Source organism: Chaetodon trifascialis, chromosome 19, assembly GCF_039877785.1.
Source record: "Chaetodon trifascialis isolate fChaTrf1 chromosome 19, fChaTrf1.hap1, whole genome shotgun sequence".
Taxonomy (NCBI): Eukaryota; Metazoa; Chordata; class Actinopteri; order Chaetodontiformes; family Chaetodontidae; genus Chaetodon; species Chaetodon trifascialis.
Genome location: NC_092074.1, coordinates 24,119,185 through 24,141,364, shown reverse-complemented (window position 1 = coordinate 24,141,364; position 22,180 = coordinate 24,119,185). Strand labels below are relative to the sequence as shown.

General features: G+C 48.3%; 1 protein-coding gene across 1 annotated transcript in view; it reads left to right on the top strand.

Moving 5' to 3' along the window:
- The first annotated feature begins 10,069 nt into the window (after positions 1-10,069).
- The window catches only part of LOC139347931 (kinesin-like protein KIF26A), a 32,965-nt gene continuing 20,854 nt past the window's right edge, over positions 10,070-22,180 (top strand). The window contains exons 1-2 of the mRNA XM_070987805.1: positions 10,070-10,363; positions 13,993-14,117. Coding sequence (XP_070843906.1) covers positions 10,070-10,363; positions 13,993-14,117 — 419 coding nt within the window. The remainder of the gene's footprint in view (positions 10,364-13,992; positions 14,118-22,180) is intronic.

The following is a 22,180-nucleotide window of genomic DNA, read 5'->3' as shown; positions in this document are numbered from 1 at the left end:
AAAGTTTCTGTCATCAAATTTTGTTTTTAAGAAAACACACACACACACACACACACACACACACACACATACACACACACACCACACACACACACACACACACACACACACACACACACACACACACACACACACACACACACACATTCAAACACAAAGACACACACAGACACACATACGCACACACACACACACACACACACACACACACACACACACACACAAAGACACACACAGACACACACACATACACCCACACACCACACACACACACACACACACACACACACACACACCACACACACACACACACACACACACACACACACACCACACACACACACACACACACACACACACACACACACACTCACAAACACATTCACACACAAAGACACACACATACACTCACACACACATACGCATACACACACACACACAGCGGCAGAATGACGTCTGTCTTCTTCTTCTCTTCGTTCCTGTCGTTCTTCTTCTCTGTTCAACCTGTTTCTTTCTCTTTTCTTCATCTTCATCTTCGTCTTCGTCTTCGTCTCTGTGTCCATCTTCAGACACACTGCGAGGACACATTCGGAGGTATGTGTGAGAACAGGTGCGACCCACCTGACAATCAGCAGGTGAGATCAGGTTTATCATTAGACAGAAGAATGCAGCTCAGCCACAACCGGTTCCACTTCCTGTTCACCTGGAACACACCTGAGACAGACGACAGGTCCACTGAAAACCACGTATGTCCAAGACTTACGGCAAACTTTCATTGATCCGTGTCTTCAAAGAGGATCAATGATCAATCAGGCCGAAAGGAAACAATGTGATTCAACACAAAACAGATGAGAATGAGATGTTTCAGGTGTGTCCTCTGATTCGCTGAGAGACACCTGAGGAGGAAACAAACAGGAAGTGTTTTCACGGAATCAGTCAACAAGAGCAGAATGATCGTCCTGATGAGAAACAAAGTGATCGGTCACATTGATTAAATCATGTTTTTATGGAACACAAAGAGCGCTGTGCTGACCTCTGACCTCTGACCTCTGACATCATCACACCTGACAGACAGAAGAAGCTTCTGGACTGATTTTTACTTCACGGCTGAATCTGATCAAACATGATTGATTAAATGAAGTTTGCCTCGTCAGAAAAAAATCAGGCTTTGATGTCAGCGATCAGTCCATCATCGTCATCGTCATCGTCATCCTCATCATCATCATCGTCATCTTCATCATCATCATCATCATCATCATCATCAGGAGAAGAAGAAGAAAGCTTCAGGTTTTTTTTTTTTTCATTTGACTCATCGAGTCTCTTTTCTGTGATGAAAGATTCAAAACTCTGATTTCATGTTTGAGTTAAAGTCTGGGCAGGTGAGTGAACAGGTGGAGCAGGTGAGTCGAGCCTGAGCGCACGTGAACGCAGCTCAGGCATGTCCACACCTGGGCCGACAGGTAAGGCCTCCGCTGAGCCGGGCGGACCGGTCAGGGCTTCATTCCTGCCTCGTGAGGAGGTTCAGGGTATAAAGGCTGCGGCGGCGGAGCAGCGGTGGCGGAGCAGCGGTGGTGGAGCGGTGGTGGAGCGGTGGCGGCGGAGCAGCGGTGGTGGAGCGGTGGCGGAGCGGCGGTGGCGGACCTGCTGATCCTCTCTGGTCCAGTGGTTCTCAACACTTCAACAGTCATGAAGCCATATTTGTGAAATGTTTAGGACCACTGGACCCGAGCGAAGGAGCGCTCACCTGGACGAGACCCACCTGTGAGAGGAGGAGCGGGACGAGGTGAGCTCAGTCTGTCTCATGTCTCCTTCAGTTGTCTCTGCGCACTTTTGTCCTCGAGAAGACAGAAGCTGGTCAAACTGTCTTCAGACTACAGATCAACTGATTCATTTTAAAGAGTTTCTGCTTCTGAAATCATGAAGAATCACTAAAAAGACAGAAGAGAGACGACTCTGAGGAAGAGGAGCAAAGAGCTCAGCTACTCCTCCTCCTCATCATCATCATCATCATCATCATCATCACTGCTTTTTACTGTCTCACATTATCAGTGCGTGCTGTTTGTTTGTTTGTTGATTGACGTCAGCTCAGCTGAACGCTGTTTTTATGATTTTTATCAAGGCAGAAAAGTTTCTTTTTCACAGATTTTTATATTTTATATTTATTCATTCTGTTCGTTTCATGCTTTTCTGGAGGTTTGAATTATTTAACTGAAAATGAGCTGAAATAAGTTTTTCCATCGTTAAAACAAACGTTCTTCTTAAGAATGAAGAACACGCGCAGGTTAAATCCTCGTCTCTGATTGGCTGCTCCAGCTCTAAACGTCTGTGATTGATCATGTGATCTTAAGTCTGTTGTCCAATGATCTCCCTCTATTTAAAATAAAAACTGAGCTGAATCAAGTTTCGTGTCGTTGGTGCAGTTTTCAAAGCTGATCTCAGTTCAGATGAAGTTCTGTTCTGTGGCAGTCTGAGGTTCTGGACAAGCCTTTGTCAGGAACCAGGGGATCTGGGTCCGCAGTCTGTCTCACAACAAACGAACACTGCTGCTGATGTCCGTCCTCCACTCTGAGCTGATCTCATAGTTCATGGCTCCATCTAGTGGCCTCACAGTGGAACTACACCCTCTGCTGCAGGTCAGACTGGCTCGACGTCACTCTCCTGTTCTGTTGGACTTGGACTGTCCCAAAGGCTTCAAAGTCCTTTTTTAAGTGGACCAGAAGCAGACAGGAGGACAGCTTTGTGGCCCCTCAGCCATCACCTGTTCAACACCTGTCATCATTAAAGATAATAAAGATAATTTAATAATAATGTAATTTAATGACAGTTTTCAGGGTTGTAAAAGAAAAAAACATCCATCCATTATCTATACCGCCTATCCCTTTCGGGGTTGCGGGGGGCTGGAGCCAGCTACAATGGGCGAGAGGCGGGGTACACCCTGAACCGGTCACCAGCCGATTGCAGGGCCACATGTAAGGACAAACAAACATTCACGCTTACACCTACGGACAATTTAGAGTCACCAATTAACCTAATGAGCATGTTTTTGGTCTGTGGGAGGAAGCCGGAGAACCCGGAGAGAACCCATGCATGCATGGGAAGAACATGCAAACTTCACACAGAAAGGCCACGCCTGACCTGGGGATTGAACCGGCAACCTTCTTGCTTGCTTGCTTTGTCTTTCTACACAACAACGATGAAATGTTGTGAGACAAAAGGTTTTTTGTTAGCTGGGCTCCGACTCTCTGACGGCCGTGTGTTTGCTTTAATGGTATTTTCACGTACTTTTAATGCCGCTGACAGTAAGCCCACTTCCTCCGACAGACAGGCTGCTGGATGACTTCAGCCTCCTTCGTACACCCACCTCAGACTCAAACATGGACGAACAATGACTTTCACCTCATGGTTGATGGTGATGATGGTTTCTTTAGATGAACAGGTGAGGAATGTCAGCTGTTTGTCTGTTTTCATTCATATTAAAAAGCTCTTTTTAACGCTGGAATGTCTTTTAAATCCTCTTGGTTTTAATCAGTGTCAGTCGCCTCGTGAGGAACGTCTTCACTCTTGAACTTTCTTCAGGATAAACTCTGAGATCCAGTCAAAAACTGTTGCTACCCATTCTTTCATTGATGTCTCGACTGCTGTTTGATGAAGTTTAGTCTCTTTAAACAAGCTTTTGACCTCTGTGACGCTCCACTAAGGCTCCTCGGCCTCTGTAGATATAACTCCTCCTGAACATCTCTGTGAAGTAAAGGATGTGTGAAAGGATTGTTTTTATTGCCAACCATGTCTTTCCTCACTCCCCAGTACAAGGGTGAGTCCCTCAGGGGTCGATACTGGGACCAGTTTTATTCTCACAGAGACACTGTTGACTCCGCCTCTATGCAGATGATACCAAGCTGTTACACCACAAACCTCTGCAGTCTGACAGACTGTCCAGACATCAAACATGGATGTCAGCAAACTTTCTTGATGACATTCTGATCAAACAGATCTTTATCATTGTCCCTGACAGTCTTCATCCAGTCTCCAGCTCTGTCTTCGTCAGTTAATGTCAAATCAAACGTCAGGAAACAGGAAGTGCTCTTTGACTACAACTGACGAGGTTGTCTGGTCACGTTAGACCATCTGAGGAATACTGCCAGAACACCATCAAGTATTTCTACACCAGCAGCTTCTTTTGAAGCTGGACTGGACTAAACTGGACTAAACTGAACTGGACTTGGCTGGACTGGACTTGACTGGACTGGACTGGACCGCTTGCTTCCTCCACTGCTCTTGTAACTGGTTTATCATTCTGTGAAGTGAGTTTCTTCATCCAGCAGTTATGTAAGTGAGTGTCAGAGCAGAGGAACTCGTCTCAGCCTTCACTTCCTGCAGTCTGAAGGTTCACGCTTCAGTGACATCATTCTCCTCCCATAGTCCTGACACACACACACACACACACACACACACACACACACACACACACACACACACACACACACACACACACACACACACACTTGCTCAGCTTCTCTTTGTCTTCACTGTAGTGAAATCAGAGGTTTCACCAGCAGCTGACAGAGAGTGAAGCTGTGTCTCTGATGATGAAGATGAAGAGTTGATCACAGAGTCGATGGCAGCATTGATCACAGAGTCGATCACAGCATTGATCACAGGGTCGATCACAGCATTGATCACAGAGTCGATCGCAGCATTGATTAAAGTGAGTTTCAGGGACTGGACCAGCAGAGATGTATTCACAGTACTGGAACACGGCTCGAGGACGCAGACCGGACTACAGGAGATTCACAGTGAGTATCTCTCTGACATCTTCACTGGAGTCAAAACAAACCTTCAAATTAAAAGCCTCGATATAACAGTAAACAGTGAGCCGGTTAAAGAAGAAAGCTCAAACTCTGGATTCTCACATTTCACTGGTTCTTACTTGAATCTGCTTCTGTTTCTCTGTTTTTGTGGCTTCACTGTAAATTCTCTCATTGTACTCATTTCTCCTCGGCTGAGAACTTGTATTTCTGTGCTTTTATTTTGACGCTAAAATCTCATAGCTCAGGTGTCTGACAGATGCAGGTGAGGCTGACGAGTGTGTGGATGTTGCTGCTGTCAGCTGACCTTCATGTCAGATCATGTGACGTGTTCACAGATGAGACATTTCATCACATTAAATGTTGTTGATCACATGATCTGGAAAAAAACAATAACAGGTGTTTTTGTTTGCTCCACTTCCTGTTTTGGAACATCTGATTACTGCAGCAAATAAAAGTACAAATTCTTGCTTCTGATTGGTTCATACTGCCTGATGTCCATTTCTCACCTTAATGAGGAGGTCATGTGACCTGACATCACCACAGATACTAGCGTGCAGCTAGCTCAGTTAGCTTCCTGTGTGCTGCAGCAGCTTCGTGTTTCTGTGGTGAAAAACAGTCTGAAGTTTGATTAAGTGTTGAATATTATTTCAGTTCTTCACTAAACCTGCTGGTTCGTCGTCTCTGTGTGTGTCCTGCTCCTGAGAAATCAACGTGACAGTGAACTCAGGTGAGTGCAGGAGGCTGCAGGTGTGACCGTCACGTGACGTTTCTTCTGTTGGCCTGCAGGTGGTGGAGGGAGACACTCCTCTTCCTCTGGGCTCGACGAGTCGCAGGAAGCGTCTTCGTTCTGCAGGAGAGGATGAGGGGGAGGCGAGAAGCTGCGCGTCCCGCCCGAACCCCGAAGGCTCGCTGTCAGCCAGCGAACTGAGCTGCTATGGCAAGCCGGAGGAGGAGGAGGAGGAGGAGGAGCTGCGCAGGCTGTGTCAGCGTTGCCACATCGTGACGTCACAACTGAACCGACAAGCTGCCGCTGTGGCCGACGGGACGGACCTGAAGGTGAGGAACAACACCAAACACTGATGTGATGTGATTGGATGAGAGGAGCGGAGGGGCGGGGCCAAACAGTCATGAGATCAGGAATCATCATTCAGTGATTTAAACTGAGGAAATGATGAATTAATGACACGTTTCACATGTGAATGGATGGAAAGTGAAGAAATATTTTACGTTGTCATTCCTGCAGGACGAAAATGTTTCCTTCACATTTAAAACGGAGCAGGTCTTTTATTCTAGAGCCATTTTTATTATGTCTGTTCAGAAGCCCCCTACGTCCCGACAATCAGTCAAAAAAAAGAAAGAAATCAGTCGTCGGTGGCACTGACGGCCCGAAATAAAACGACCTACCTGTCGAACTGTGGCCCCGCCCACCCGCATGCACTCTGCTCGTTCACTTCCTCAAGCTGAGGCAGATACATCGCTAAAGCTAAAGCTAAAGCTAACATGTTAGCTGTGAGTGCTAAGAGCAGCCATGTTGGTTGTTTAATATTCAGACATGAGGTCACTGGATGCCGTTACCGATGACAGTGATGCTCTGAGCTCCAGCACACACACCTGATCCACAGACTCTGGATCAGCCGCTAACACAGCAGCACAGCACACACCTCCTGATCCACAGACTCTGGATCAGCCGCTAACACAGCAGGACAGCACACACCTCCTGATCCACAGACTCTGGATCAGCCACTAACACAGCAGCACTGTTGAAGATCTCTTACTTCTCTAAAATCATATAATGATATTAAATCTGAAATGCTTCAAACCAACAACCATCTGTGCTCATGTGTTCATGTGTTACTCGAGTGTGTGACTCCATGAATGTGTGAATAAGGTTCAGACCTCAGAGGATCTTCTTCTGCAGCTTTCAGCTCGTCGACGGTTTAAAGGCTTCTTGTAGTTGTGGACGTTCTGTCCTGCTGCCTCTTCAGTGAAGTCATGTGACTCTGGAGGCTTCGCCTCAGACGTGTTCACAGAAGTCGGTTTGATGTTGAGCTCCTCTGTCAGCGTTTCATTTGAAGAACACGAGAGCCGCTCCAACGGGGCGAGAGAGCATCACTTTCTATGGAGTTCACTCTCTCTCTCTGATCTGTTTGATCTGACTTCACTTCTTCTGTCGCCCTGCTGCACGCACACACACACACACACACACACACACACACACACACACACACACACACACACACACACACACACATCCATCCTCCTGGTTTTATGTGACTCTTCAGTTTGTAAAAACTGTGTGTGTGTGTGTGTGTGTGTGTGTGTGTGTGTGTGTGTGTGTGTGTGTGTGTGTGTGTGTGTGTGTGTGTGTGTGTGTGTGCGTGTGTCTGTGTGTGTGTGTGTTTGTGTCTGTGTCTGAGTGTGTGTGTGTATGTCTGAGTACTTCTGCTGATGTTGTGTACTTCTACTCACAGGATCACTGCATTGACAGGAAAACTGTCATCAATACTTTTGATCAATTAATAATCTCAATCAAAATATCACTCAGTATCACAGTATCAGTATCACAGTACCAGGATCATAGTATCAGTATCACAGTATCACAGTATCAGTATCACAGTATCACAGTATCAGTATCACAGTACCACAGTACCAGTATCACAGTACCACAGTACCAGTATCACAGTATCAGTATCAGTACATGTACTCGGCCGCCCTCCTCCATGGACAGCAGGACGCTCCGTCACGCTCCGTCAGGGTGGTGCAGATCTGAGTGTGTGACAGGTGACCCTTGTCCAGGTGCTGCAGGAAGCTGAGCACTGCAGCACTGAAAGCAACCAGCAGGGGGCAGCACTAAGACCCAGAGCCAGACTGACTGAGCCTGCAGTCAGAGGTGGAGCAGCAGGACGGAGCAGCAGGACGGAGCAGCGGGACGGAGCAGCGGGACGGAGCAGCGGGACGGAGGACGCCAGCCGGACAGACTCTGAAACGTTTCTCTGTTTCCAGAAAGTTTCCAAAGCAATCGATCGATGGATCGATGCAATGATCAGCAGATTGATCCAGAAGGAAAAGAATCATTAGTTTCAGTTAAAATGAGCTGCACCTCAACCAAGTCCAACAGGAACGTCCTGCTGAGACATGAACGAGGAGACACAATTATCTAAAGAGACCAGAAACAAGAGGACGGGGGACACAGACTGAGTACTTTTACTCTGAATACTTGACCTCCTTCTTCCTGGTTGTTGTTGCAGAGTACTTTCACAGTGGACAGACCTGTGATGTCCACCACATTCTCCGTCCTGCAGCTTCTGTCCAACTCGTCTCGTGATTCTCAGCGGAGACGTTTTCCTGCAGCGTTCATGATGAATGAGTTCAGCCTGACCTCCAGAGACATCAAACACTCCTTAAAGAGTAATTAACATTCAAAGCGCTCTCACATCCAGAGACATGACCAACGAGATGATTAATGAGACTGTCCACTCAAACGAAGCCAGCAGCAAAATCAGTGTCCTCTGAGCAGAATGATGAAGACAGCAAAAAGACAAACATCAGGACCAGCAGGCAGAAAGAAACGACGATGGACACTGCAGCAGGACAACTAAAGAAAGACGGATGCAGAGACAGACAGACAGACAGACAGACAGACAGACAGACAGACAGACAGACAGACAGACAGACAGAGAAAGAGACAGACAGACAGATCAGTTTAACAGGGTTAATAACCCTGAAATAAGAAGAAATGAGTCAATGTCAAACTGTGTCTGAGCTGAATCTTAGTTTCAGTTAATCTGAGTCTTAGTTTCAGTTAATCTGCAGTTTAGTTTCAGTTAATCTGAGTCTGTTTGAAGGAGGTTTTGTCGCTGAGTGCAGCTGCTGTGACGTCCTGTCGTCACTGCAGAGATTTACTGACTCAGTCTGCTGCTGAAGCTCAGAGGCTTCAGGACTCTGAAGGACTCTGGAGGACTCTGAGGGACTCTGAAGGACTCTGAGGACTCTGGAGGACTCTGAGGGACTCTGAAGGACTCTGGGGGACTCTGAAGGACTCTGGAGGACTCTGAGGGACTCTGGAGGACTCTGGAGGACTCTGAGGACTCTGAAGGACTCTGAAGGACTCTGAAGGACTCTGAGGGACTCTGAAGGACTCTGAAGGACTCTGGAGGACTCTGGAGGACTTGTGGAAGCGCTTGGACTCCACAGGTCAGTCTTCACTTGTTTCTGTCATCGTCGATGTCTCTTCAGCTTTATTCTGAACGTGTGACCCTGAACGCACCACATGCAGCACTGGGAGCAGCTGGGCAGACTGGTGTTACTGGTCGTTTCTTTCAGGATCAACAGGAGCTTCGTGAACTCGTGAACCGACGCCTGAAAACTGTTGAGCCGTCTGGTTTCCTGTCAGCGCTGAAGAGTTTGTGTTTGTTTTCTGATGAGCTTCATGTTTTTAAATGATGCTTGAATTGAGAGCAAAGACTCAGCTCGTCTTCACACCGTCCTCTGTCCTCTGTCTGCCTTCTGTCTTCGTTGTCTCTTTGACATCTGACCTCCCGCCAGCTGCTCTGCAGCAGAAAGAGCAGAGGTCAAAGGTCAAACACAGAGGCAGTAAAAGTCTGTTTCTGAAGGAGAACTGACCTCAGAGCAGCTCGTCTCTTTGTTTGTGAAGGCAGTCCAGCAGTCAGACTGATCCAGAACAGCTGGGACGCTGTCGTCACAACGACAGTCTTTGTTTTTCCATTCTATTCTCTCAGCCAATCACAAGGCTCCATCCGACCAGGTCTGTCATTCTGAAACAACCTGACATCACTCCCACGTCACTCTGTGATTGGTCAGAGGTGAGACAGGAGGCGGAGTGTGTGTGTGTGTGTGTGTGTGTGTGTGTGTGTGTGTGTGTGTGTGTTGGAGGAGCTGGAGGATCACAACGCCTGAAGACTGTCTGTCTGTCTGTCTGTCTGTCTGTCTGTCTGTCTGTCTGTTTGTTTGTTTGTTTGTTTGTTTCATCTGGACGTCATCCCTCTGAGTCATGTTGCTTCGGTCACGTGACATCACTTGTTTTCATTGGTCTCATGATCTTTAAACTGACCAATCATATCATCTCTCCGCCCCCTCAGGACCCAGCCTACGCCTCCTTCCTCTTTGATAAGCTGCAGCGCCTCCAGTGGCCTCGCCGAGGCCGCCACGCTTCGGTCGACGCCCGCTGTGATGTCTGCGGCGCCTCCTTCCACCAGCTGAGACGCCTCGCTCTGCGCCGCGCTCTGGGCATCAGCAGGGAGATGACGCCCCGCCCTGCCGGCCCTGGCCTACCGCCTCCCACCGCCACCGCCTCCGCCACGCGCCCGGCTTCAGGGAGCGACGAGCTGCCGGTGAAGCAGCAGAGGTGGTCGTATGAGGAGCAGTGTGGAGGTGGAGCTCTCTGGGGATGGGGTGGAGTTCAGAGCACCTACCTGGGAGGAGGCGGGGCCAAGGGGCTGGCCACAGTCACGCCCCTCCCCCTGACTGCACAGCACTACCTGGAGGGGGTGTGGAGGGTCTCCTGCCGCAGACCTGAACACCAACAACACGCTACGGTAAGCAGGGAGGGACAAACTGCACGTGAGGCGTTCAGACAGTGATGGTGGAACATGTGGACTCATAGTGAGACGAAACGTGCACAAATAAAACACTTTGAGCACAAACGGCTCATTTTTACAAACATCTGGTTCGATTTCTAAATGGTTTTCTCATTTTTATCGTCATGACTGTTTGAGACTGAGAGACGTCTTCGTTTGACCTCGTCCACTGTGATTAGCATCAGTAGAAGAAGAGTGAGACAAATCATAAATGACCATTTTCTGATTGGCTCTGGTTTGTAAAATGTAAAATAAGAGCTCCGACTCGCTGACATGTTTCAGACGTGTCAGATCAGACTCAGACTCGCCTTCAGTCGACGTTCATCTCAGAGTTTCAGCTGCTCGTCTGTAGATTCATAACGAAGCGCTGAGGTCAGCGACGCCTGATTACAGATTCAAACATAATCTGAGGTCACTGCAGAGAGACGGAGGACGGTATCGATCACGAAGAGGACGAGACGGACGTGACTCAACACTGCTGCTCGAGGAGGCGAAGGACTCTTTAAGCTCCACATCCACAGACGGATCAGACCATCAGGCTCTCAGAGGGTTCCCAGAACAGCTTTGGATGAATGTCGGGAAAGAAGACTTTTCATCTTTGTGACACATTTTGTTTAAATTCAGATGTTCAGAGGTGAATTTATGGATTCTGTAAAAACATTCAGTGTTTCTACCAATATTCCCATTTCTGTAACTGAACACAATGCAGATAGGTTGTAACAGCACGTCCAATCAAAGTCCAGTTAACATCCAATTAAAGTCCAATTAAAGTCCAGTTAACATCCAATTACAGTTCAGTTAAAGTCCAATTATGACCTGAGCCGAACTGACCTAAACCAGACCAACCAAACCAGACCAGACTAGACCAGACCAGACCAACCAAACCAGGGTCAACCAGACCAGACCAGACCAACCAAACCAGGGTCAACCAAACCAAACCAGACCAGACCAGACCAACCAAACCAAACCAAACCAGACCAGACCAGACCAGACCAGACCAGACCAGACCAGACCAGGTCAACTAAACCAGGTCAACCAGACCAGACCAGACCAGACCAGACCAGACCAACCAAACCAAACCAGACCATACCAGGTCAACCTGACCAGACCAGACCAGACCAACCAAACCAGACCAGACCAGACCAGGTCAACCAGACCAGACCAGACCATTAAAGTCCGGTTAAAATCCAATTAAAGTCCAATTAAAGTCCAGTTAACGTCCAGTTAAAGTCCAAAGGGACGAGGACCTCACTGTGACTTAAGGTGCCGTCACTCTCTGATTTCCCAGAAGCAGTTCCAGGTGGACTCGACCCGGCTCGGTTCCTGTGAGTCACGGCTCTGCAGACGTGGTTTTGGTGGAGCAGCGTTTGATGTGGGATGAGGGCGGCGGCTGCTCGCTCACAGCTTGTAAACCCTCCAACCGCCGCAGGAAGCCACGTCTTCATTATCCACCTCATTATCTCCATCAGCACGCTGAGAGAAACCACAACCACCAGCCGCCTCTGAACGTGTGAGCCGGCGGAGGTTTGACGGTTTGTGCTTTCCAGCAAAGATGAGGTTTGATGAGATGGACTAAAAGTCGTCAGCAGGAGCAGCAAGCGAGTCGAGGAAAGAGACGTTTCCTGCCGTCCAGGCTGAAGAAGCTGCAGTTACTCTGTTAGACTTTATAACTAAAGAAACATTAAGTCCATCAAAAGTGAAGAATTCAATATTTTTAATAACTAATACAACAGAATTCAAAACCACAGAAAAGCAAATAAACAAAACTGGTCTCCCATTGCAACCCAAAAACCAACGTTATGACCTGAGCCGAACTGACCTAAACTAGACCAACCAAACCAGACCAGACTAGACCAGACCAGACCAACCAAACCAGGGTCAACCAGACCAGACCAGACCAGACCAGACCAGACCAACCAAACCAGGGTCAACCAGACCAGACCAGACCAGACCAGACCAGACCAGACCAACCAAACCAGGGTCAACCAAACCAAACCAGACCAGACCAGACCAACTAAACCAAACCAAACCAAATCAGACCAGACCAGGTCAACCAGACTAGACCAGACCAGACCAACCAAACCAAACCAAACCAGACCATACCAGGTCAACCTGACCAGACCAGACCAGACCAGACCAGGTCAACCAAACCAGGGTCAACCAGACCAGACCAGACCAGACCAGGTCAACCAGACCAGACCAGACCAGACCAGACCAACCAAACCAAACCAGGGTCAACCAGACCAGACCAGACCAGACCAACACAGACCAGACCAGACCAGACCAGACCAGGTCAACCAGACCAGACCAGACCAGACCAGGTCAACCAGACTAGACCAGACCAGATCAAACCATTATTTTGGAGGTTTTCTTTGGGTTGACTCGTGTCATCCTATTGGCCAGCAAAGCGTGTCGCAGTCAAACAGCTGAATAATGGACTCCCAGATGAAACTGTTACCACGGTAATCCACCATGAGCAGGCTGTGGATCGCAGCCCAGGAAAGAAACCGAGAAGAAGAAGACAGAACCGGGACAGATTCAAGACAAACCTCCAAAGCAGGATGAACCTGCTCGGTCACACAGTAAATAAACTGTTCTGATGTTTATGGAAACGTTAATGTAACGATGGAGAACTGATGCACGGCCACATTTAGGCTAAACCTCACACGACCTGTCAAGTTTTATAGATAAGTCTCTACTGTCTGATATTGAAATATTAATCACTGACCATCAGGGGGTAAAAATTCTGACTTCAGTCAGCGTTGAAGGACTAGCCGTTCGCTGCAGTGAGCTGGAGGAAAGCCTTCAGTTGTGACTCAGCAGCCATATTGTGATTGAGCAGAATGGGAGGTGTGGATGCCAGCTAGCAGGCTAATGACCTGAGCTAATTAGCTAATGACCACCTCATCCAGAACTTCCTCCTACTGCCGCTAATGGAGCATCAAGCTAATGAGCCACCGGCAGTGGCGGCCATGTTGTTCTGCTGCAGCGTCTCCTCTGGGATGTGGAGGCCTCGTCCTGTTAGAGGAACAAATCATCAGAGCTTCAGTCGAGGACGAGAAGGCAGAAAATCCTTTTTGAATTATTGAGGGATTAAATAACGTTCATGCAGTATCTTGGATGATGAAGACAATGATGAAGGAGAGCAGAAAAGTCACACATTCAGTTTTTATTGAGGTGGAATGTAGATCGAGTCTGAAGGCTAAATCATTTAGCTTTGGACATTTTAGGTTTTTTTCTTTTGAGAGCAAGGCTAGCAGTTTCCCTCTGCTTTGAGTCTTTGTGCTACGCTAGGCTAAACACAGCTGATTCACAGAGATGAAACGGACTCATGAAGGGATGAACACAGCAAACATCAGTCAGATCTAATGTTAGCAGCTCACCACATCACCAACTCTAACAAACCACCCGTGAGACTCACAGTTCAACTCAACACGTAGCTTAGCATGACTGACAGCAGCACAGCTGTAAGCAGCATTAGCTAAGCTGTTAGCCTCCTCGGCTCTCATGTGACTTGTCTGTGCAGATGGTTTGTGGTGAGTTTGTCCGTCAGACTTGAACTGTTCAAACTGTTTGTCGTCCGTCAGGGTTCGTCTTCAGATGGCGTTGATGTGACCATGAAGGGTTCAGCTCAGGACGTCAAACCTGCGTCTCACAGCATCGCCACCCAAACCAGTCAGCCGCCGTCTGCTGCCGCCGCCTTCTTCATCAGGTCAGTGAACGCAACACTCCTCAAACCTCCACACTAGCAGATCTGTTTAGTTCTGTTTGGCGACACCTGTGGTGGCACGTGGTAACTGCAGGTGTGTTTCTGGACCTCACTTTTCAGAGATCCAAACAGTTTCACCTGTGTGACATCAGTCAGGTGGCTTGCTTTTGACATTCGGTCGTCTGCGGTCATTGAACTTTTAAGGTTGTAAAATCACTGGCGGAGGCTGGAAAACACAGAACGCTGCGTCACGCGCTGACAGATGATGAGTCCCTTCATGGCTGGGCTCAGTCATCGTCATAAAGTTCAGACATGCAGGTGTGAACTGAACCTCAGACGTTCGTATTCAGAGATCTGCGTCGACTCCCATCCCACCCTTCCTGCGCCAGACTCAGCTGCGAGCTCACGCTTCACAAGTCAAACGCAGACTCTTCCCTCCACACAGAACCTAATTGGCAGATTTACTATTTTTATCCGGTTTGACTGGTGTGAGCTGTCAGGGAGCAGCCGAGCACGAGGCCTTCGGGGTTCAGGAGGGTTTGAGTGTGACGAGGGTTTCGGCTCAGTTTGCTGATTTGTTGCTGCTGAATTTCTGATAGAGAGTCACAGACTGAACCGAGGCGGCGTGTCGTCAGAGCGCGAGTGACAAATAATCTGAGCTGTGAGACTGGACGTAGATTAGATTAAACAGCCCGTCTGACATTTTACAGCTGAGCCGAGACAAACTGCTCAGAATGAAGGAGAGCAGACAGCAGCGCGTCGTTTTCTCAATGTACGATGACACAAACAAACAAACAAACAAACAAACAAACAACAGACGGACGAGCAGCGACTCGACTGATGACGACCGTCTGCTCATCACACTTGAAAATCGCTCTTCACGTCACATTCAGAGAAATAAATCTGAATTCAGCGAGCAGGAGGTGACGGAGCTGTCAATCACTCAGAAGTCACTTCAAAGATTTCCCAGCATGCATCTGTCAGAGGGAGGTGAGGGCTGTGGGGAGGCAGCAGAGTCACTGCGCTTTAAACTGAGGAGCTTTGAAGGCCCGATGAGCCTGCAGCACACACGCACACACACACACGCCACCACACACACACATACACACACATGCACACACGCATGCACGCACGCACACACACGCCACCACACACACACATACACACACATGCACACACGCACGCACGCACGCACACACACGCCACCACACACACACATACACACACATGCACACACGCACGCACGCACGCACGCACGCACGCACGCACGCACGCACGCACGCACGCACACACACACACACATACACACACATGCACACATGCACGCACGCACGCACGCACACACACGCCACCACACACACACATACACACACATGCACACACGCACGCACGCACGCACACACACGCCACCACACACACACATACACACACATGCACACACGCACGCACGCACGCACGCACACACACACACATACACACACATGCACACATGCACGCACGCACGCACGCACACACACGCCACCACACACACACACACACACACACACACACACACGGCCAAACACACACGTTGGTGTGTTAAAGGTAAAATGATTTTTACCTCAGTGTGTGTTTCCAGGTGTTTCCAGGTGTTTTTCTGCTACATTAGCGCTGCTAGCATGACGCCTGGATCTCCAGCGGTGGAAGAAGTACTCTGATCTTTTACTTCAGTACAAGTAGAACCAACACAGTGTAGAAATACTCCGTCACGAGATAAAGTATAAAAGTGCGAGCATCAAAAAATATTTCAGTGTACAAAATGACCTCGTTACTGCAGAATAATGCATATTATTTGTAGAACGTACCTCAAACAGTGCTGCAGTAACTGTGTTAGTTACTTCCACAATTGCCATTTTCAACCGTCAGTGCGTGAGTTGCATTGTGGGTAATGTAGTCCCTCACGTTTAGCCAAGATGAAAAGATGCCACACGTCTCCTGATGGATCCTCCCGCCATCGCCAACGTCCAACTAAATGAAGCCGCCTGACAGCACGTCACAGCCTGTCGGTGTGTGTCGGGGGGGCGTCGCTCGGTCCGGGGGGGTCGGCTGGTTCCAGCAGGTCTCTGTGAAGCTGCTGGCCTTCAGCTGTGATAAACCTCCACAGCAGTCAGGCCTGCAGCGCTGCAGGACTGGTTGTTCAGACCGTTCCCAGTAAAACATCATATCCCTGTCCCCACAGAGGGGTCGAGTTCCTCAAAGTGGATTTCTGGCTTCCGGCCGAGCTTTAGTATCGACTTCCTGGACCGAAGATTGTCTGTCCTTCATCTGTGAGACTGAGACGACTGCGTCAGTGTCTGAACGCTCCACAGCTGCAGCAATGCACCAAAACCACCTGAGACCAGCTCCCAGAGTCAGAGCTGCAGACACGTTAGAGAGGACAGACGCAACGCCTCCTTCATGAACCTTCAGTGTCGTCACTGTCACCTGGAGGTTCAGGTCAGGGACAAACTGTAGTGACGGCTGACAAAAGTCACATTTTATCTGCTGCGTGAAAAATGAGACGTGGACGTAAATTGTCCAGAATGAACCAAAGGACACTGTGAGAATCGTCCATGAAGGTGTCTTCATCCTGAGACACCGAGAAGCTTCAGACAGTCTTCAGGTGGACAGCGGAGCCTCAGCTTCCTTCAGATTTCATCTGTTAGACGCTGCTGTCAACATGAAACATCTCAGCAGGACGTTGGACTCACGCAGACTCTTCCTGGACGTGGGTCACATGACTCGCACTTACTTTAAGCCAAACCGCGACGTTTGCCTCAACCCGACCGAGCTTTGGTTCCTGAACTGCGACCGTTCACAATGTTAACGCGAAGTTACAGAATGTAACTCCAGTTCTATGAGTACGTGCGTCCGTCTGTGGTGTGAGGACATGTTGGTTATTAGTCCAGTCAGACAGTTCAGTACGTGTGTCCATGTTTTCAGATATTCTGTCTCCGCCTCAGGACAGTGGAGGTGAATGAACTTCACTGAAGACGTTTCTCTGCATTCACACCTCTTAGTTTCACTGAACCTGAATGCTCTCTGGCCGCCAGCCGTCAGCAGGAGGAGGTGGAGGGCGGAGGCTAAGTTTAGATTTGTCTGTCAGGATAATTAGCAGGAAGATGAAGCCTGATGGTGCAGAGGTGGAGCTGCTGACAAGCTGCTGTCTGTCCAGGCTAATGAGGACTGTGAGACACAGACCGTCCTTTAAAGCACAACCTAACGTGAAGCCTTGAATCGGCTTCGGCCTCAAACATGAAACGCAGCTTCGACTCTTTGCTGCAGAAACACGTTTATCTCGTTCTGTCACTGCGTTCGTCTTCTTCCTGTAAAATGTGATTTTATATTAATGACTTCACAGTAACAGGCTCTCTATTCATTGATATGTCTTCTTCTTCACTTTATTCTGATATTATGACTTTTTTCTTGTGATTTCTCATTATGTTACAATTTTCCTCTGAATTCATCTGAAACTCGTCAAATGGTGAATCAAAGTGTTGTTGAATGACATCAGTGAGTGACAGATAAACTGGTCTGGAATCAGTTTTCTCTCATTCAAACTGCCTCTGACAGATTCCCTCAGGCTGCTCCCCTCGTATTGATCGGTTTCTGGTTCAGAGTTTTGATCAGGACTGGACTGGATGCAGATCTGCGGATCCTCGCTGACTGACTGGTTCAGGACGCTTTGACTCTTTCTCTCTGCCCGCAGACATAAAACAGTCGTTCTTGCAGTATTGATCGGCTCCACTGATCACTCATCATCTATCCATTCAATCTGATCTACTGATTTTCTTTTCTAACCTCAAACCGTCTGAATCTGAAAATCAGATGTTCTCTCTGAGATGTCCGGACATCAGGGACATTTAGGAAATGACGGAAAGTGAAGCTGAAAGTGTTTCAACAGCTCAGCATCACAGAGATGAAGGCATGAAGCAGCTCGTTCACTGTGAACAGGGTTCTCCGCATTAGATGAACCAGCAGTGGACAGCGATGGACAGAAATGGACAGCGATGGACAACAATGGACAGCGATGGACAGCAATGGACAACAATGGACAGCGATGGACAGCGATGGACAACGATGGACAGAAATGGACAGTGATGGACAACGATGGACAGCAATGGACAGAAATGGACAGCGATGGACAACAATGAACAGAAATGGACAGCGATGGACAACAATGGACAGCGATGGCAATTAGTAGTGGGCTGCACGGTGGCGCAGCAGGTAGTGCGCGTGCCTCACAGCAAGAAGGTCGCAGGTTCGATTCCTGGGTCGGGCCTTTCTGTGTGAAGTTTGCATGTTCTTCCCGTGCATGCGTGGCTTCTCTCCGGGTTCTCCGGCTTCCTCCCACAGACCAAAAACATGCTCGTTAGGGTGATTGGTGACTCTAAATTGCCCCTAGGTGTGAGTGTGAGTGTGAATGGTGTGTGTATGTGCCCTGCGATCGGCTGGCGACCGGTCCAGGGTGTACCCCGCCTCTCACCCGTTGACAGCCGAGATAGGCTCCGGCCCCCCCGCGACCCCGAAAGGGATAAGCGGCATAGAAAATGGATGGATGGACTAGTGATGGCATGTAATTGTGATTAATGACAATTTTAATAACTAGTTATTGCTATTAATGGCAAACAATGGCGAGAAATGTAGTCATTTAGTAATTTGGTAATTTAGTAAAGTAGCCAGCTGTGGCAACATGAACTCTGTTTAACTTCAGGTTAAAGGATAAGATTTTTTTTTCTTTTAGTTCTGTTTTAGCTATTTTCTAGTGTATTTTTCTTTTCTTATATATACGAATAAAACAATGAAGTGCTGTAAATGAAATTACTGCATGTAAGAAAACGAAATCATACACTTTAATAATCAACATAAATTAGTTTTGTGGTAGAAAATGACTAAAATGTAAATTGCTGAATCATCTGGTGAATAACGCCGACGTCAGAGGAGCCAGAGACAGTTAAAGACCTCCGGGTGTCTCAGCAGGACATGATGGTCCAGACTGTGTTCAGTCCGAACAGGTCTAGAGTTTCTGCTGTCCTGATGTTAGGGGGAACTGGTGGAACCAGGACAGGAACCGGTCTGGATTCTGTCGGTATCTGGGCCCCTCGTAGTGAACCAGGACAGGAACCGGTCTGGATTCTGTCGGTATCTGGGCCCCTCGTAGTGAGGGGACATCATCGTGGTGGACGGTCTGAGATCTGATCTTCAGATGTTTGTGGAAGTGGTTCTGACTGAATGTTGGACCATGAAGAAGAGCTGTCCAGGTGAGGACCTGGTCCTGGTCCTGGTCCTGGTAGATCTAGAGACGAGTCACTGCGTTTTCAAGCAGAACATACAGACGTTTAAAGATCCTTCTGGATCCAGAACTGTAACTAAAGAGACTAACTGTCAGCCATCACATGTTTGTTCTCCACCTCATCAATCAATGAGCAAATCTGTTGTTTTATATCAACACACACACACACACACACACACACACACACACACACACACACACACACACACGCACACACACGCTGTGTGTCTTTGAAGTCCAGTAGTGGGGGGGCAGCGGTGTCTGTCATCTCATGAAGTATTCATGAAGCATGTCAAGTGTGTGTGTGTGTGTGCGCGCGCGCATGCGTGTATGTGTGTGTGTGTTTGTGTGTGTGTGTGTGTGTTTGTGTGTGTGTGTGTGTGTGTGTGTGCGCGTGCGCATGCGTGTATGTGTGTGTGTGTTTGTGTGTGTGTGTGTGTGTGTTTGTGTGTGTGTGTGTGTGTGTGTGTGTGTGCGCGCGCGTGTGCGTGCGTGTGTGTTTTCACGGCTGCTGTGTGTCGACAAGACTAGGAGGCGGGGCTGTGGAGAGAGGGAGGGGGGGAGGAGAGGGAGGGAAGGTGAGCGAGGCAGACGGACGGACGGAGGGACGGACGGAGGGACGGATGGAGGGACGGACGGAGGGACAGAGGGAGGGGAGGAAGGCTGGAGCATCGCCAGTGTTTCCCGGCAACAAAAGCAACGAGAGGCAGGAATCCAGCCGCTCTCCATTCACTCGTTATTTCCACCTCTAATCCTTTATTCCTCCTCTGCTGCTTCTCTTCATCCCATCTCTCTCTCGCTCTCTCCTGGAGTTAGAGGAGGAGGAGGAAGAGGAGGAGGAAGGAGGGAGGGGTGGAGAGGAAAAGCATTGCGATACTGCAGGAACAGACTGAGGAGCTACAGGAGAGAAGAGAGGGAGAGGAGAGGGAGAGGTGGAGGAAGGAGAGAATCAGAAAGAAAACGAGGTAAAATGGACAAAAGGAGGGAGACAGAGAAAAACAGACGCTGGAGGTGATGAGAAAGAAGGTGAAAGAGGTGAAGAGTGAGGAAAACTGGAGGAGAGCCAAAGATACAGAAAAGAGCCGGAAGGAGCAAGAGGAGAAGAGGGAGGAGAAGATTAAAGTGGAGGTAAAGACGGAGAGGAAAGAGGTCAAATGACAGGAAAACAGCAGGGAGAGAGAATGAGTGGGAGAAAAGGACTGAGATGATGAAGGGAGGAGGAAATGTAGCAGAGAGAAAGAGAAAAGGAGGAGAGGAGGAAAGAGGAGGATAAAAGAGATCTGGTGCAACCATTGACTCTAGAATGTAGTCAGGTGATGGAGGGATGATGATGATGGAGGGATGATGATGATGGAGGGATGATGATGACGATTTCTGCTTTGACAAACTGAAGCAAACCTCTTCAGGACTGTTTTTTGGATCATGTTTCAACACAAACTCGAGTCGTTTTTCCCTGAAAACTTCCAGCTGCTCAGAGCGACTCTGATCCAGCAGACGTCACGTCAGAGATGAAACACGAGGACGCAGATGGACGGACGGATGGACAGACGGACGGACGGACGTAGAGTTCACTGATGCATGAAGGATAAAGGGATCCGGCTGACCGACGGACTGAAACCTATTGGAATATCACCAACAAATTCCCCGAGGAGTTTGGAGACTTTCCTCCATAGATGGTGAGAAGACTTACTGATGGATGGACGGCCAGTCTATGGATGTTTTCAGGATAAATTTGGACTTTTGGACGTATCGTTAATTGACAAACTGAGAATCGTTGGGGAAAACTCTGTTCACTGATATGGAGAGTGGAAACAAGTCGTTTTGCGGGAAAATGAAGTGATTTCTTTGAATGCTCTCAGATCTTCACGGGACGTTGGTAGAATAATCGTGAGGTTTCTGGTGGACAGAGGTAGACTCTGCTGACCCCCTCAGGATAAAAGGTACAGCTGGACCATTGTTGGCAGACGCACAAATAAACGTGAAAGATGAAGCAAACAAAGTCTTTGAGAACCAACAGGAGGAACAGAAGATCGTACAGGAAGGAGAACCTCCAGCTTACAGACGTCTAAAGCAAAGACTTGGACTGTTGGTCTGACGGAAAAACTGTAAAAAAAAGCTGAATGGAGGAAACCGCTGAATGACTTGATCACTGACTTGTAAAGTGAGTCCAGCTTTGATTGAAGTCTTCTGGAGGACTTCGTGACGATGACGGGAGGTCAGTTTACTGATGTCTTCAGAGCCATCGATGTCCGCAGAGGGACAGCAGGACTGAAACCTGTTGGAACATGTTAAAGAACTTTTGGTGAGAATGACTCTCATCGTTTAGACGTCCTCAGCGGATGGACGGACAGTCTATGGACGATTAAGGATAAATTTAATCCTTCAGACACTTGTTTGATTGATCTGTAAAAGGATCACCATCAAAACCTCCATTGGATTCAGACCGGATACCTTTGGATTCTGACACCTTGTCGTGGATTTTGGATGGAACAGCTGGGTCTTCTTGAACCTCCATGAAGCTGCCTGACCCTCTTTTTTCTGGATTTACTGGATTTCATCTGAAAAGCTTCATTTTCTGAACCATGTTCACGTGCTGATCCCGTTCAGCATGATGACTTTTGTCCGAGTTGCCTCTTTTCGAGTTGTGATTTCTGCTTCTTGTTGGATGAAATCTGCTTCCTTTATGATGGCGAATGAGGACGAGAGAGCATTTGGACCGGGTTCCTCTTCAAGACGAAGAACGTTGAGAAGATAA